Source organism: Pocillopora damicornis, chromosome 4, assembly GCF_964200805.1.
Source record: "Pocillopora damicornis chromosome 4, jaPocDami1.2, whole genome shotgun sequence".
NCBI lineage: Eukaryota > Metazoa > Cnidaria > Anthozoa > Scleractinia > Pocilloporidae > Pocillopora > Pocillopora damicornis.
The window spans coordinates 4,132,241-4,149,740 of record NC_142673.1 but is presented as its reverse complement, the minus strand read 5'-3'; the positions used below and the strand labels follow the sequence as shown (position 1 = coordinate 4,149,740).

The following is a 17,500-nucleotide window of genomic DNA, read 5'->3' as shown; positions in this document are numbered from 1 at the left end:
AGACAACCTATGTATTTTATGTACCTATGTATTTATTATTAAGTCATTTTGTAACCCAGTTTTTTGAAGTAACAGGATCACGAACGAATTATTTAGGGAACATGGCCTGTTAAAGTATCTAAAAGTGAAAGTTTACTTTAAACAAAATATTTATTGTATCTTCAATGAAGCCCAAGAACGTGTTCGACTTTTTTATCGGGCGCAATGGATAAGTTAAAAACTGGCAGACCTTTATTCGTATTTGAAGTCGAGGAGCTCCGTCGAACTCAGCTGAAATGGCTTGGCTTGTTCGAATGAAAACTTTAAGAAGCAGTAAAACTTTTCAAGTCTTGTAATGAAACTTTCTAATTCGTCACAACGGGAAAAATAACGTGGAAATATGTTGCTTCCGCAAAACCTAATTAAAAATTAAAAAAAGGAAACAGTATAGCACCAAACTTGGCCTAAACATGTCATCTATGGTAAAACCTGGCTGATCCACCTTAGAAAGAAAGTTCTAACTAAGTTTGTGGGAAATAAAAAACAGGTGATTTCGACAAAAAGATTTTCTTAACAAAGACGACAGTTGACGACAGTAGGATTTATTGTTCCTGTTATACTCATTTATACTCTTGAAATGTACATGCTGGAGGGTAAAGTTCAGCGTTTCGCCTTCTAGTGACTGTTAATGCGCGCAACTTTTGTTACATTTTTAGAGTTAAAAAGCTAGGACCTGAGTAGTGCTGAAAGAGTTAGCCCTAATCGCTTTTCATACCGAGGAGTTCAGAAAATTTATAACCTCGTGAGTTATACGTGAGCGAGTTTGTTTTTCTCTCGGTTTGTTTTTCTTAATTTACGCAGTATGCCGTACGCTCGAAGGCTAAACTCACGACATAACAACACACGCTTTGCATGAATTGACCGGGGTAAAAATCCCGCGAAAATATCCCGACAATAAATTTTGTAAAAAAACTAAACATGGTGATTTTCAACGTTTTTTCATATTAATTGTTAGGAAAAGTGTTTTCGTACGTTTTTTGGTTTAGTTTAGATAATCAGTGGGCTAGATAGCTAAAGTAAGTTCCAGAAGTCCTCCACTATTCCCGGCCGCCATGTTGGCGGACCAAAGATAATCACCAGCATTGCGGCTCCATACTTGACTCTGTAACTTTGCGCCAAACATTGCGACGAACATCTTAACTTTGAGAGAACAAAGAGACTTAAAACTTGGAGAAGTGCTTCCTTAACCTTTCTCCTATAACACTGCAATTTCTGAACCTTATCCACTGAATTTCTCTCACTCGATTTGTAACAATGAAAACGATCAATATAACACTTGATAAACACGAGTGACTCTAGATATCAAAAACGTTGTTTATTGATTTTGGCAACAATTGATCACGATAGCTGAACGCTTCCGAAGGAAGATGAAAATAGAACTGATTACTCAGAGTATAAATTAAAATCACTCGACTGGTGTTCTTCTCGTGGCAAAAACACAAAAGGAAAACAAAGCAATAATTGAGCACTAACACTGCTCTCGATTTCGAGTTTCAAAAGATGTTCTTAATACTACATAGCCACTTTCTAACTTAACGTAATATTTCACCAGGTAACTGCCGTAATTTGAAGTTTACCAGTTTTCCTAAACCTGGCTACAGGTTGGAGAATCACACGATTAGAACTATTGAAGTATTCGACGAGGATCTCTGCATGGTGCAATGCTACCTGGAACCTAACTGCGTCAGTTATAACTTCCATACGATAACACAGCTGTCTGGAACACACAAGTGTGATCTGAATAACGCTACTATTGAACACGATAAAGATCTGGTGAAAAACGAAAGTTATATTTACCGCGGTGCTGAGGTGAGGATGACGCTTATTAGCCAAGAGAATGAAGTTCTTTGTCTCGTCGAAGCTTCTTAACAAGACCAAGGATTCCTTAGCCTACCTCCCTCCTCTTAATTCTCCCTCCAACCACCAAAAGAAAGGTTATGATACTTACACGTTTAAACTTTGAAATAGAGAATTGGGAAAAGCATATTATTTTTTATTAATTTAATTTGACCACCTTCGGAGTTGTTGTGATACATTTTGAGGATTTAGACACATTTTTTCCTCGCTCTGAACAGTGCCACGCGTATAAAGAAAACCAATGTTCAACGCAGACATTTGCGTGCGAAATAAGCGAGCTTGCGTGGAACATATGGGCATATAAATGAGAACACACGCGAGGACCATTACAGAGGACCTATAGATTTGAAAACCTGCATAACATTCAGAACTCGCAAACACGAACGCATGCGCAGAAGGTAAACACAAAAAGTAAAGTGCTCCTATTCGTTTTGTTCGTAAGAATGCTTGTGCCAGAAATCCTTGCAAGAATAATGCAACATGCCAAGCTGGGTTTACAGACAGAGGTTATCAGTGTTTATGTGTTCTTGGATCTGGATTTGAAGGCCATGATTGTGGTGAAGGTGAGCAATCCTCTGCAATTTGTTTCCAGTCAGTAAGATGATAAATTTGTTTTTTCTTTTACCATTTTTTACAATGAACAACTTCTGAAGCGGATGTCAGTAAAACTGGATACAAATTTCACGCCAAGGTCAGAGATGATACCATCATTCGATAAATTTATCACCGAGACGATGAAAAGCATTAAGTTCTCCAATCTCTGCTTTCAGCCTTTCTCTTTTACTTTTTTATCGTCGTCATTATCATTATCATTATTTTGTCTAATTTTCATTTAGATATAGATGAGTGTATCACCAAGAAACACAGCTGCGAAGGCAATACGACGTGCAATAACACCATCGGATCGTATATCTGCAGGCGTAAGGAGGGATATCAAGAAATTGAGACAAACTGTACTGGTAAGTATTCTTATCTGACAACAGGAAACGTTAACATAAGCGTTGAAACAACAACCTTGACATAATTGTGATGCTCACTTTGTTGTCTAAGACATAGATGATTCTTGTAAAGAAACAAATGGCTCTGATGTAAATGCTGAATGTAACAATACCCTGAGATCTTACAACCACACGTGTAAATATGGATTTCAAGAGAATGAAAACAATTGCACAGGTAACTGTTTTTAACCTATCATGCTTTTTTCTTTCACCTTCCCAGTTTTATGAATTGATTACAAACCATAACAGAACAGAACACAAGACAAAGCATAAAAAATAGGTTCATTTAAATGATGCTTCTTTCTTAATGTTCTAGACTTGAACGAATGTACTGACGGAACACACAGTTGTGATAAGGATGCTGAGTGTAACAATACCTTGGGATCTTACAAGTGCACGTGCAAACATGGATTTCATGGAAATGGAACTAACTGCACGGGTAACTGTTTGTAACAGATCATGCTATCTTATCTCACCTTACTTTTTGGAGTTGACTTTAAAATAAAAGCAAATCAAGAAATACAAACAAACAAACATCAACAAAACACAAGAAAAAACAGAAAAACAGGTTTCATTTAAATGATACTTCTATTTTGATGGTCTAGATTTGGACGAATGCTCTGACGGAACACACAACTGTGATGTAAATGCTGATTGTAACAATACCTTGGGATCTTACAAGTGTTCGTGTAAAGATGGATTTCATGGAAATGGAACTTACTGCACAGGTAACTGTTCGTAACACATTATGCTTTCTTATCTCACCTTACTTTTCTGAGGTGACTCTACGATAAAAATAAATCAAGAATAACAAACATTAACAAAACACAAGACAGAAACATAAAAAAAAGGTTTCATGTTCATGACATTTCTTCTATAATGTTCTAGATTTGGACGAATGCGCTGACGAAACACACACCTGTGATGTGAATGCTAAATGTAACAATACCTTGGGATCTCACAGCTGCACGTGTAAAGATGGATTTCAAGGAAATGGAACGAACTGCATAGGTAACCGTTTGTAAAATATCATGCTATCTCATTACACTTACTGCGTGCATTTTCCCATTGCCGAATTTTGTCTTTCGCTTCAACTATCCTAGGCTTGGCGGAGAGGTAAACAAGCCTGTAGTTCGTTCCGGTAACGTGGTGTTCATCCTCACGATAGGGCTTTACGGTAAGCTTCGTCGCCCAGTTTCATCTCGGAAAAATTATCGGAAATCGCATATCGTAAGGTAGACTTTAAGTAAACCTTAGTAGACCATCGCAGCGAAGTAGACCATCAAGATCGACTTTCGGCTGCTGGTTCAGGAAATATTCAGACAAGTAAGTGAGGCCACTGCCTCCAAACCTTCTTATGAGAGTATCATTCGCCTCTTCGCATGCTTCTTCTAACAAAGCCATCGCTTTTTCTTTCTTCAACTGGCTTATTTCTCATTCTCGTGGACTTTTTTTCTGCGTCGCATGCCTTAATAAGCTGAAGGGAATTATGCCAGTCCGAATTTCTGGCTCGGGGACATGCGAGGGTTTTTCTTGCTTAAACTTCGAGAACATTTTCGTGAAATTCTTTAACAAGTGAATGACCACTGGATATCAATGACGCTAAACCAAAGCAACTGTTTTTTCTTGCGAGATGCGTCTCTATAATCTGTGAGTTACCTTAGCATTGTTATTGCGATGTAGACCTTTCACTGTAGAACGAGAAATAAATGACGTAGAAAGAGCGCAAATTTCAAAACAGTAAACTCGATTTATAGTTCAAGAAAAAGTGGGCTTCGATCGACAAGAGAGCGAAGGTTTGTGATTTTGGATGGTTTTTCGATAAGCTTAAACGACAATAAAGCAAAAGTGGGTGATTTTCTGAACGACACGGAAAACTTTTGGGCTCAGTGAAATCGCAGAGGGAATTTCATAGAGAGACAATGGCCAAAACAATGTAATTTTTTGGCTCGATAGACAATGGCGCTAAAATATTTTCGAATACACACTGTTGATGATGTCGCAGATCGTTTTTGGTTCGTCTCGTGCAACGATGGCACGAAAAAGCGTGATTTTTAGAATTACGCAAAACGTGCTGAATGGTTAGGAAGCTGTAGAAAGAGTTAATTGTATGGCTCTTGCAACAAGAGCGCGAAAATTTATGATTTGAATGTTTACTAAGTTGCAAAGGGAGTTCCTTGTGCGGCTTGGGCAACAGTAGCTCGAAAGAGCGTGAGTTTTTTAAAGACGTAATGGATGCGAAAATGTTTAGGCTCGATGAAGTCGCAGAGGGAGTCATGGTTGGTTTCAGAGACGATTATGGCACAATAATTTTTATAAATGTGAATGTTGGTGAAGGCGCAAAGATAATTTCTTGTTTAGCTCGCGTCATTACAGCGCGAAAGATCGTTTTTTTTTCAAAGGGACGCGAAGAGGTTCGAACAAACTTCTTAGCACGAGTGACAGTGATGCGAAAGTTTTTTAGTTTTGAATGTTAATGCTCGTACTGATGACAGTACTGTAGCGCGAGGGTTTTTTAAATTTTGAATGTTAAATAAGTTGCAGTGTGAGTTAAGGAGAAAGATAAGGAAAATGTATTTACAGAAATTTCAAAACAGTCCTATCCTCAAAACTCTCCTCAAAGTTTAGGCCTTTTTACTATGAAAAGATACAGGGTTTTTCATCTCGGTGGTGACCAACCTGAAATTTCGGTATCGGAATCGAGAGCATAAGCAGAAGAGTAGGCCAGGCACGCTGCTAGATTCTAGGTATGTCTAAAGACAAAGTTTGATACCAGGAAAGAGAAGAAAGAAACTCGTGGCACAGGGGAAGAAGTGCTTTTCTCTTTAGCTTCTTTTTAATTCAGGCCACTATTTTTCATTGAGGGAGACACCATAGGGATATGTTTATTCATCCATTCTGTAAAAGATAACGATTTACGGTTTGTGTCATCTATTGACGTCAAGATTCGTTCCATCTTCCTCTTTTTTAAAGCATTTTTTAATGGTATTCTTGTCTACTTTGCACAATCTGTTGAGCATTCTTCATCTCATTTCTGTCTCTTAAGATTTCACGAATCTTTTTATCACGAATAGTAAGCAAACTTCTTACTGCCATCGAAACTTTATTCCTTAGAATTTTTTCCTTCTGCTGCACAAGGTCAACCTTGCCATCAGGGCACTTTCTTGACATTTCCCGTCCTCTCCACTTTTCGGAAAAAGCGTCCCATGGGGCAGGAAGCGTGCATTTTGATTGATCTATTTGTTCCTTCAGCGCCTCTGACTCCTACTGATTTAATCTTTCATTGGATCTTAGGCGATGTATCAACCAAGTATTCTTACTTGTTAGAGGAATTCTCAGGAGATTTTTCTTCTTTATCTTTTCCTGCCGAATTTACAGGAATATTTTTCCTAAGTAGTAGTGGGCATTATAAACAATTCCTACTACATTTTTGGCAAATTCTTACTAGTATCAAAATTCTCTCTTATTTTTTGTTTACTGCACAGGGTTTACAGCTGTGTTTACAAATCTTGGTAAGAGTGGAAGGAAAGGTTCAGAGTCGATTGGTAGTTACTACACAGGTCAGGATCATGACGGACAAGTTGCAGTGTCCAGCGGTATTCAACAGTGGACTGTGCCACATACTGGTGAATACAGAATAGAAGCAATAGGAGCTTCCGGGGGATACGGTGAGGGCAGTATCATCAAGAACGGAGGAAGAGGGGCACGGATGATTGGACACTTTAATTTGACAAAAGATGAGATCATACATGTCCTTGTTGGTCAAAAAGGGAAAAGAGGAGATCTTCACAAACAAACTGCTGGAGGCGGAGGAGGTACATTTGTAGTGAAAGAAGACAACACGCCTTTGATAATAGCTGGAGGTGGAGGGGGAATTAAAAATATGTCAGAACAACATCTGAGATGTGATGCGTCCACAAGCACCACAGGGAATGCAGGAGACAACTCGCCATTGGGTTCGGGGGGAAGCAACGGACATGGAGGACTTACAAATGGTTTGCTTTCTGGTAGGTGGAGAATTCTCTTTTTACAAATACTAAGATTTTCGTTGCATTCCACTGCCATCCTTCAGGATCTTCAACCAAATGAGAGAGTAAGTCGCTAATAATCAGATTTTGAATGATTTATTAAATCAATAGTTATCGAAATTATTTTTAAGTTTTCCTTTCATAATACTTTGGAAACGCCTCATGCAAGCAGTTAAAATTCTGTCAGATTTGGCTTTTTCCTTTTTTGAATTTCCTGCACATTTTTCCAATTCTCTATAGCGATCCGCGAATATACGGCAGGAGAAGACGTCGAAACAGATGACAGCTTCTTATTCGCTAATATTGAACCTGGATTAAATAGAAACACTAAAGAGAGAGTCGATGCCAACCCTAAAGCTGACTTGTCCTCACAAGCTTTTCATTAACAATATCCATGCAATAATTAAGCCTCAAAAAACCAAGAAATAAACCTCGTTGCGAAACACTGGAATTGTTGTTTGATTGCAATAACTTAAATTTATAGGTGCTATTTGTAAGAGAACCACTGACCACTTTTTTATTGTATTATAGGCGGCGGCGGCGGCGGCTTCCACACAAATGGACACGTTTCAAAGGGGAAAAAAGCTTTCGGATATCATCAAGGAGGAGTGGGTGGAGTGTATTGGGGTGGGTTTGGAGGTGGCGGTGGTTTTTGTCGAGGAGGGAAGGGACCGGGCGGAGGTGGAGGTTATTCTGGGGGAGGTGGTGGGGCTAATGAACATATTTCCTGTGGGGGAGGGGGAGGTTCTTTTAACAATGGAACAAATCAGTGTAATGAATGTTGCTATAATAGCGCTGGTCATGGCTGGGTAAACATCACATTTTTCCAATGAAGAGCACATGACGACACTTTTTTAACGTTTAGTGGTAAACTACTTTCGCTTAAACGTGTCCTTAATGCAAATACAGTTTCCAATTTGCCAATAAATAAACAGGTAAAGAATTTGCACTTGTTCGTATTTTGCACAAAAAAAAATTTGTTAAGTTGGTTCTCCATATTCATATACATTTCAATAACTGTATTTCCTCGAATAAGCATCTGCCAGGCGCTTACTTAAAATTTCGGATAAAGGAGGGGCGCTTATCGGAAGGCTGAGGACGCTTAATCGAGGGAGGGCGCTCGTAAGGAATCTGTTAAGCTTTACTAATTCCACTGTAGCTGAAGCTTAAAAAGTTTTTTGTAAAGTGGCAATACAAATTGATTTTATAGGCAAGGGAGCAGATGCCAGGCCTGTCCTAAATGTGCTCGCAAAATGTTGAAAAGTTGCTCTCTGGAATGTCAAAAAGTTGCTTAAAAATTGCTTATATTAATAAAAATGCTACTTAAATTTCTTGAAATTTTGTTTGTAGACAGTAATTAAAAGCTTTATTTTTCGTTCTACACAATAATTCCTAATATCAGCAAAGAAATATAGCTTGAAACTTAGCTTTAAGAAGTTACTTACAAATATGGGTGTAATTTAACAATACTCTGGAAATACTCTCTTCATTTCAGCCAATTATCCGTTCTAATTATATCAGATAAGGATCGCAATAGGCCTGCGAAACGATGTCAAGTAATAGGTTATGTGTGGTTTTTTTCGTGTTTGATATGTGCTCTAAACCTTGATTATGTTAAAAACATTCTCAGAAAGGCAAAAATTGCTCGAGTTTGCTAGAACAGCAAAAAAATTGCTCCAGACGCTAAAAGTAGCTCAAATGTTGCTGAGTGCAAACGAGAAAGGCCTAGTAAGCGCTTATTTGGGGGAGGGCGCCTATTTAAGCGTGGGAGCCGTCTCAGTTATCAGACTGCCAATTCGGATCTGATTCATTTGCCATTAATCAGGGTACTAGCGCTTTTAAATACTTCATGTGATGGCACGTTCAAATTACGCTAAACTTTATTCACTTTTTAGATAGTCATTTTTTCTGCCAAAGTCTAGAATAACTTTTCAGGAGGCTCTTGTACTCTTTTACTAAAGTGGGGGAGAATGCTATACTTGGCATAAAGAAAGGACGTTTGTGCCTGATAACGACTAGAAATTAATTATCTAGAAAATTTTTCTTGCTTCCAAATGCACAAAAACCTTGGAAAAAAGCTTTGTGAGAGTTACAAAAAGGATCTCTCAGTTTTAGTGTTGATCAAATAGTACTTACTCATAATCTTACTTTAAGTCATTATGGTAACATGTTAATAACTATAGTTGATTTAAGTCAATAAAGTGATTTTTCGCTGTTAAAAGTTGTTTTGTAGATTTCAGAGCTCTGGTTATGACAGGAGGTTTGAGTTTGAAAAATAGAAAAATGGGTGTTGAGACTTGGGTGGTGAGTCCCAATGAAATTCCTTTGCAATTAGTAACTTTCAAAGAAGCACAACAGCTACTGTAGCTAGAAGTTACCTCCAGCTGGAGGTAACAAAGGAGACTGCAGTCTCCTTTGTAGCCCTTCTCAGGACGGAAGAGACTGGGTTACCTAGAACTCTGCCATAACTCGGAAATTCCTTGGAAATTAATCATTTTTAAGAGGGCACAACAGCTAGCGAGAAGATAAGTTACCTCCACTCTCCTTCACAGCCATTCTAGATATAGGAGACTGGGTTACCCATAACTCTGAAATTCCTTTACAATTAAATTTTAAGAGGGCAAAACAGCTAGCAAGAAGATCAGTTGCCTTCAGAAAACAAGAGCCTTATTTGAATTTAGCATTGGCTGCAGAGCCATCTTCCCTTTATAATCCTTGATTGTACTTTTTATTTAAATAGAACAGTCAAGTATACTGAAGAACCACAGGGCTTTTTGTCACATTCAGAAGAAGAGAATGACAATGAGAATTCATCTGATTCTGAATCAGGCCTGGCATCTGGACACAAATCATCATCATCATTATCAGTTTCCACTGACGGGGATAGTGATTCGCCCGTACCAACCAGTGAACTATCAATAGCTCGATAGCTCACATCAAATCAACAACAGTTCAGATGAGCTATCGTCAAGTAACAGTGATATTATAACATGGCGCACAAGGTAGATATGTTTGATAACCCTCTCACTCCCATGAGTGACCAAGACAGAATTTCTCCTTACAATATTATACAATATCAAGCAAACAAGTGATGAGAATTTAAAAAATTCATATATCAATCAAAGGATTATATGTATTAGTTCATCCAATACCAAATTCTCAGAACTAACATCATAAGAATTATAAAACAGAAAGTAAGAAGTTAAACAAAACAAATAAGATCTTGGGAGTAAAAGGGTCAAGTTCTTGTTATTTTTTTCTGTACAATAGAGTTCTATCAATTCAAATGCTCTCTAATGAGAAAGACTGAAACTTTTGAAATAAGTAATTTTCATTGATAAAATCAGTGTCTTCTTGTGTCTTTTCCTTGTACTTTCACTGCATCATCCAGCTACTTAGGGATAAGAATAATCTAATTTATCAACAACAGTGTGTTATCTTCAGTTGCTATAGTACCAAGTTCTCTTTAGTTAATTGATTTACAAGGAAAGGTATATTAACCAAAACGTAGAATTCTAACTTGAATCAGATTTTGAGAGTTGAAGAACAAGGCTCCTGCTTCTAGTAACAATAAGCAATATTTATTCTTGTCTTACAGGAAAAGTCCAAGGAAAAAAGCTCAAGCAAGTTCAAGAAAAAAGATTGCTGAACTCTGTGATAGATTATCTGATTCAGAGGACACGTTATCATCACCATCATCAAGTGAAGCATCACAATCAGAGTGACAGCTAAAGACAGAATCATAGAAGTCTATTTAATCTTTAGAAGTATTTAATTAGTTCTTTCCCTGTTGGTTTTGTTTAATTTTCAGAAAGAAAGAATTGGTGGTAGCAGTCAGTGTGAGGGTCAATGATCCATCCATTTTTAAAGCTGTATTCTCAGAAGAATCACAGTATTGCTAAAGGTTCTTATCTTAAAGATCCCAGGTTCCAAGCGAGGTGCTTTTATCTTTGACAAAGTTAGTCACCTGTGGCACCAGGGCTGTACCAGAACACACCCCTGAATTTAGACATATTTGAGATCCAAAAGCCTGCATATAGCTTTATGCTGAAAGTAGAAAACAGGGTTGGAACTTGCGATGAGAATCAATTATACATGTTTCCATGATTTTAGGCTGTCCATGCATAATGCAGAGTATTTTCATATTTCCTCTATTAATTTTTTATAAACTTTTCAATAATCTTGTAACCTTATTTATTTTGCATCAGATGTCTAATATTGTGTTTGCCAAAGATAGAGACTTACACTGTAGTGAAGTGTTTAATTGGATATATCAAATTTTAGCTTTTATTTAAATATTAGTACTATACATACTATACATGAAGCACAAATGTGTAGTTGGTAAATACCAATATATCTTGGAGACTTACATTCATATGACTTATAGTTTATTGAATTTGAATAAAATACTTAATCAGTGAAACTTTAACCCTTTAACTTCCAAGATGTGATTGTCAATTCTTTGCTCTAGCTGCTAAACATTTCCTTGTTAAAAAATTACAAGAATTTGGTGTTAGATCAGGATAAAAACTTTCACCTGATGAGTGTGAGTATTCTTAGTACCTTTTTCATGGATAATGGGTGGATTTTATTGGGAGAAGTTACATGTCCATCACTTCTAGGAGTTAAAGGGTAAAGTACTCATTTGCTCCAATTAAGAGGGGAGGCTGCAGTTTACATCCCCTTAAGAAATGGAAGCTGGAAGGGATTTGATCAGTGACAGAACTGTCAACACATCAACATTTCTTTGTAATATTATTATGTTGATAGAACCCTGTTCAAAACTGTTTTGCTTTTCCATCTCCAGTACAAATTTGAGATTGGGGAAGGTGGTGATTTACAATATCATTTACAAAATAATTCCATTTTCATTTTTGCTATTTTCAAAAGCAATAGGTAACCTTGAATTCCAGTAAGTTAGTTTCCAGTAATTTATTCCTTTGGTGCTTTTTCAGACAAAAGTTGTGCCTTTGCTGTTCATGAAACACACATCAAAGTGCACTTTAAGATAAAGAGCTGTACCTCAGTCTTATAACACAGCTATGGTAACCACATCTCACAAAGTGGAGAAATTTAAAACATGCTGTTTTCATCTTGGTGCTGATCTACCAGACTGCCTCTGTCGACCCTGACTTGAGTTTTGAGTCTTTCCCAGAGGTGGTTTCTTTGCCTGGGATAGCTTACTCTTTCCTTTGTCCGTTTTACCTCTAAAGAGTCTGTTTAAATCTAATGAGTTGAAAGGAAGATTTGTAGCAGACTTATTTCTTTCTTTTGAATTTGGCATCTGTTGGGCCTTTTGTTCCACATTGGCCATGTCAATGGCTAATCTAGTTGGTGCATAGAGATTGAACCATTGCTGTAAACAGAAGAAATGATCTCCTATTAGTTTCCACCGAGTTTCTGCAGAGATACCAACCCTCAGAAATAAATAAGGAACCTTTTAACTGCAAAAACCATGAACACCAAAAGAGAGAGTCTGCTCTAGCAACTTCATTGCAAGTTGATCTTCCTTGAGTGAATGCTGGCCTAATGGAAGTAACCTCTGTGCTCTTCCAAAATTTTTCTGAACTGTTTCTAGTACAGATTTATCATAAACTTCAAAGTTGAGAGAATCAGAACTTCTAGTGTCAACAGTCTTTCCCAACAACACATCACTACCACCACTTAGTCCATGGGCTCAAACCAGGACTGTCCAATCCAGTGCATCAATCTTAAGTCAATAATAGATGATTGATTACCTTGTTGCAAAATCACAAATTAAGTTATGCCTACCTTTGTTTCTGGACTTAGACCTGTTGCAGTAAAAAGATATTGCCAGAGAGGAAGGCCAAGATGTACTATCATCATTCTGAAATAATCAGTGAAAGATGAAGCAAGATACCACCATTCCAGTGACCGATCAAGAAACCAGATCTCAGGTTGTCCTGTTGTTACTCCTGAGAAAAGAGGACATTGTGATGAGCATTGACAAGTTTTTTCTTCTCTATTTTGGGCACATACCAAAAATCCTCTAATTTTGAGAACTAGCGAACTTGCAGAGAAGAGACAGAAAAAATGAAGGATATTCTAATATTAAGAACTTAGTTGATATAGAAGAATGTCTATGTTGTGGTTCAATTTTATCCTTGGTTCAAATTTTATTTTCCTTTGTTTCAAACTTGTAATCATACATTACAATACCCAAAAACAAAAGAAAACAAAATTTGAACCAAAGATAAATTGGACCACAACATCTATATCAATCATTTGGCAGCTTGGAAAAATCTACGATTTTATTTGAACTGTCCAACTTCACCCACCAGCTTTGATGTCTTTGTAAACCAAACAGACTTTACCATAGCTGTCACATGGATCCAGCTCAAAAACCTTGCAGCGATTATCAAAGTGTGGTTTTACATGACCTGGTGAGGAATTGAAAACAAAGGAAAGAACATCATCTGATGATCACTAGCACTTCTCAGTTTTAGCTGGGACAGATCTTTATTGTTGACAAAATCAAGGTATTCAAGGTCCTGTTTCAGTGGTAGATCCAGGGAGGTAGGATGAGTGGGAATCAGATCCTCCTCCATCAGATCTGTCAAATTTTTTAAAGAAAGCTTCTTGCAATGTGGGATCACATATTCCTTCTTAACAAATATATCCACTTGGCCGGAATCATTCCTTTGCTTATATATGTTAGGGTCCAACGTAAAGAAAAATATTTAGTATTTTTTTTTTTTTAATCAAAGGATGCTTCCCTCTCCCCCTCCCTCTGTCAAATTCCTGGATCTGTCCTCATGTTTGGTCAATACCTTGGCCATCTTCTTCATATGAATCAGTATCTAAATCAGCCAATGAGGGTTTGTCATCACTAACAGATGTTGCTTTAGACAGCAACACTAGACCTGTCACAGGATTCAGCTCCATTTTTCCCAGTGGTAAAACACTCCCTGATTAAATGGAGAAAATAGATATGAAACAACAAATCAAACCATCAAAATGTTCAGTGATGATTCTAAGAAGTCTTACGAGCCAAGTGACCCAAAACTCTTTATGACCAAAGTTGCCTATGAAGGCACCAGGAAACATTTACTATTACTCGCATTATTTTTTCAAAGATGCATTGTCGATACCCTTGTGAAATGGCTTTTGGAATTCCTAGGAATTCCTAGGAATAAAGGTGTGAATTTTCACGGTAAATTCGGACTGGGAATTCCCAACCATAACAACTCTGGTTCTAAAAACCTAGAAATTCCTAGAAATTCCCAGAAATTCCCAGAAATTCCAAGTTTATAGCCAACAGGACTTGGAATTCCTAGGAATTCCTAGGAATTCCAACTCAGAGAACCAATGACTTTCCCTGAAAAGCTGTTAATCTAAAAAATTCCTAGGAATTTCTGGGAATTTCTGGGAATTTTTGGGAATTTTTAGGAATGTTTAAGAATTACTGGGAATTTTAAGCAAAAATTTGAGGCTAATGATATAAAATAAATACTTTAAATTAAAAAAACCCAGCTAAAATTCAAGTATTCAATGAAATTTATTTAAAAGCTTGATTAAGGCGTACATGTAAAATATTTTTGATTAATAATATTATTAACATCAATGTGTGGTAATATTAGGATGGAATTTGATTTATTTTTCTTTTCTTGAAAACTTCATACGGATTAATCCTCAATTACAGCTATTCATATAAAATAGTTCTAATCAATCATTACATTTGGTTTGACACAAATTGTGAATAAAATCTGTTGGTTCTTTTCCAAAAAATACAATATCCTAAGTTATATTTATATAGTTATATTCTTGGGAGTGAAGGGGCTAATTACAGACAAATAAAATTGATTTTTTGATTAAAATCTTGTTATAACTGTAACAATAAATTAGAATGAAGTTATCCTAAACTGCAAACTTAGCTGCTGTTTGTACTGTTTGTATTTTTTTTCCTGGACTCACAATGAGTTGGCCTTGAATGAGGTTGTCAACAAGAACCTTGACCATTTTGTATCTGGATTCCTTGACATCTGAATTTGAAAAAAAAAAAAAAATTAAAATATGCATGTTTAAAGCTCAGACCAGGCTTTTAAGATGGCTATGAGGAAAAGGGCATTCATTGGATTCTCAAATTGAGAAATCTGTGTTATATTGAGTGACTTTTATATTGGAGTTAGTACATCTCTCTCATGGATTTTACTAAAAAAGGGCTGAATACATTATTTTGTTTTTACCAAGGAGGGCTTCTTTATGTACTAAAGTTTGTTATGAATCTTGAATGTTCCCAAACGTGGCTAGAGGAATCTTGAAACCTTACTGATAGGTTTATTTCATTGTAAAGCATAAGCTTAAGAAACTGCGGCATGCAAGTGACCGATTCGATTCTCAGAATTATTCTAGTTTCAGTTGCGCCGAGCGTTATGTAAGCTTAATTCAACCCGCTACATCTATTCTTTTAAAAGATTTTGATCACAACGAATATCGCAATTTTTACTCACCACAAACTTTCAAAATCGTAGCTTTACAGATGGCCACTCGACCCTTGTTTGTACCGGTCCATATGTCAACTGTTGTCCCTACTTTTAACTCCACGGCGCCAACGACTTTCTTCTCTTTTACAACACTCACGCTATTCTCGTTTTCCCATTGAACCAGAATAAAAGCTATCTTTAGAAATGTTATATGAAGCAAAACAGTTGAAAAAAGCGATCAACCGATGAAAAGTACATTCAAAGATGAGCGCCAAATGGAGTCTTCTTTGTTTCCGATCACGGGCATGATCACGTGGATCTTTTAGGACTTGTCATTGGCTAGCAAAGTGAATCCGCTGGCTTGCCGATTGCAGTGTTAAGAGAAGCGCCCAACTTTATTCTGACTTCTCCGACCGGTTCTCTGCTTCTAGAAGATGGATAGCTTGATGATATAAATAAAGATGTGAGCTCACTCTATGTAGAAATAATCGACAAGAATCGATCGTATTACAAACGCACGATTTGTGGCCGAAAGTTGTCGAGGAAACAAAGACTCGAAACTCACTTGAGTTGTGTTAATGGCAAAGGTGAGAAATAACACAAGCCAATCACAGTTTTGAATGCGACTACAAATCGTCTTTTACCCTCATATTTATAAAAGAAGGATACCACATTCGGAAGTGTAAGAGATACATAGATGATCCCAGTGTACCAGTACCTAAATCTACAAAGCTTGACCGTAGCAAGCGTTCAGCAACACGCTCCAACACCGCCATCTCGATTCCTCAGTCAGTCGTTTCTACTGAACTTAAAGCAGTATTGACAACAGAGTAGAGTGCGTCTTACAAAGGAGAAACATTTGTACAAGAGACAGGAGTAGTATATGCGATTACAGAGGTGCGTTGGAACTCTGGTCCACAAATAGTTATGCACTGCCCGAAGTATAAAACAATTTTGTTGATAGCTGACAGACAGAGAAGAACAACAAGTAAACTTAAGAGCTGTTATTACTGAAGTGTGACTAGCATTTTTCATTTTTATATAAAGAAGGACTTGTTAAATTTGCACCAAAAATAAAAAGATGTAATATTTTTTTGGGAGATCCAGTGATTGGGACATTTAAGAAATTAAGTTATGAAAGGAAACTTGGTTGGTACTTCTCACTACTAACAAGTCTTGTTGACAAATATTTTCAGATCAGAGTTTCAAATAAAGTAAATTGAAGACGTCATATAAAAGGTGTTTTTCCTCAAAGGGTACATTGACTACCTCTGTCTTGTCTGCATGCCAAATGTTTGCAAAGTGTGTGGATGATCCACAAGTATTGGAACTCTTACAAAAATGTTTTGTAAGAATAAAAACAGCAAAACAAATTACAGCAATTAGTCATGAAAATAGAGCAAAAAACTGAAAAAAAGCAGCAACAACAATCATGAAAAAAGAAAGATTAATTAGGTGTTGAATTTGTTTGTCTAAGGCATGAAATTTCTACTAAAAGTATTGTCAACAAAAAGTCTCTGACAGCGTTTGAGGCAACTGAGCTTGACTGTTCCAAGGTTTTCTAACAAAGGCAACCAGTAATGTAGGTTAGGGAAGTAAGATAACAATGTAATTATTGTTAATTATTGTGGAAGTTGGCAATTTCCATTTAACATAACTGACAGATGGTTCATGAGAAAATCCATATTAATGTAAAGATTTACTAAAACTTAGTTTGAGTAATAAATTTCATGATCTTTAAGTTATAAACATGTACATGTATGTATATCTCTTGGTAAGTTTTGTATAGCATACCTTTTATTGAGCCAAAGTTTTAAGCCTCTGAAATTACTCTTTTTCTTAAAACCTTCACATTCAAGGTATTGAGAATTTCTTAGAATTTATGTGGACCTCAGGGTATTAAAATTGCCTCAAATTCAATTCCCAGCAATTCCCAAGAGTTCCACACTTCTTAAATTATAGGTAGTTTGTAAAGCTGAGAATTCTTAGGAATTCCTAGGGATTCCAAGTCCTCACAAAACTTCCTTCCTTTCCCAGAAATTCCCAGTAATTCCAAGCTTTTTAAATCAGAGTTAATTTGCATAGATGGGAATTTTTGAGAATTCCTAGGAATTCCCAGAAATTCCCAGAAAAC

General features: G+C 36.8%; 3 protein-coding genes and 1 pseudogene across 4 annotated transcripts in view; 2 read left to right on the top strand and 2 right to left on the bottom strand.

Moving 5' to 3' along the window:
* Nucleotides 1-7,886, top strand: part of LOC149046529 (uncharacterized) — an 18,556-nt gene extending 10,670 nt beyond the window's left edge. The window contains exons 4-12 of the mRNA XM_089202581.1: nt 1,592-1,848; nt 2,339-2,459; nt 2,733-2,855; nt 2,947-3,069; nt 3,211-3,333; nt 3,500-3,622; nt 3,783-3,905; nt 6,380-6,901; nt 7,454-7,886. Of these exons, the coding sequence (XP_089058707.1) occupies nt 1,592-1,848; nt 2,339-2,459; nt 2,733-2,855; nt 2,947-3,069; nt 3,211-3,333; nt 3,500-3,622; nt 3,783-3,905; nt 6,380-6,901; nt 7,454-7,755 (1,817 nt within the window). The 3' untranslated portion in view covers nt 7,756-7,886. The remainder of the gene's footprint in view (nt 1-1,591; nt 1,849-2,338; nt 2,460-2,732; nt 2,856-2,946; nt 3,070-3,210; nt 3,334-3,499; nt 3,623-3,782; nt 3,906-6,379; nt 6,902-7,453) is intronic.
* Nucleotides 7,887-9,205: 1,319 nt separating this feature from the next.
* LOC149046528 (uncharacterized) lies at nt 9,206-10,760 on the top strand (annotated as a pseudogene). Its single transcript, XR_016185506.1, has 3 exons — nt 9,206-9,226; nt 9,604-9,924; nt 10,521-10,760. The product of XR_016185506.1 is annotated as an uncharacterized LOC149046528 (transcript).
* A 332-nt stretch (nt 10,761-11,092) lies between these two features.
* LOC149046526 (tubulin polyglutamylase complex subunit 2-like) overlaps nt 11,093-17,500 on the bottom strand; it is a 6,621-nt gene continuing 213 nt past the window's right edge. Inside the window, exons 2-5 of the mRNA XM_089205578.1 lie at nt 13,714-13,851; nt 13,222-13,323; nt 12,695-12,858; nt 11,093-12,278 (exon numbers count right to left, since the gene is read on the bottom strand). Of these exons, the coding sequence (XP_089061704.1) occupies nt 12,012-12,278; nt 12,695-12,858; nt 13,222-13,323; nt 13,714-13,851 (671 nt within the window). The 3' untranslated portion in view covers nt 11,093-12,011. The remainder of the gene's footprint in view (nt 12,279-12,694; nt 12,859-13,221; nt 13,324-13,713; nt 13,852-17,500) is intronic.
* LOC149046527 (uncharacterized) overlaps nt 14,658-17,500 on the bottom strand; it is a 2,918-nt gene continuing 75 nt past the window's right edge. Inside the window, exons 2-3 of the mRNA XM_089202410.1 lie at nt 15,394-15,558; nt 14,658-14,925 (exon numbers count right to left, since the gene is read on the bottom strand). Coding sequence (XP_089058536.1) covers nt 14,801-14,925; nt 15,394-15,558 — 290 coding nt within the window. The 3' untranslated portion in view covers nt 14,658-14,800. The remainder of the gene's footprint in view (nt 14,926-15,393; nt 15,559-17,500) is intronic.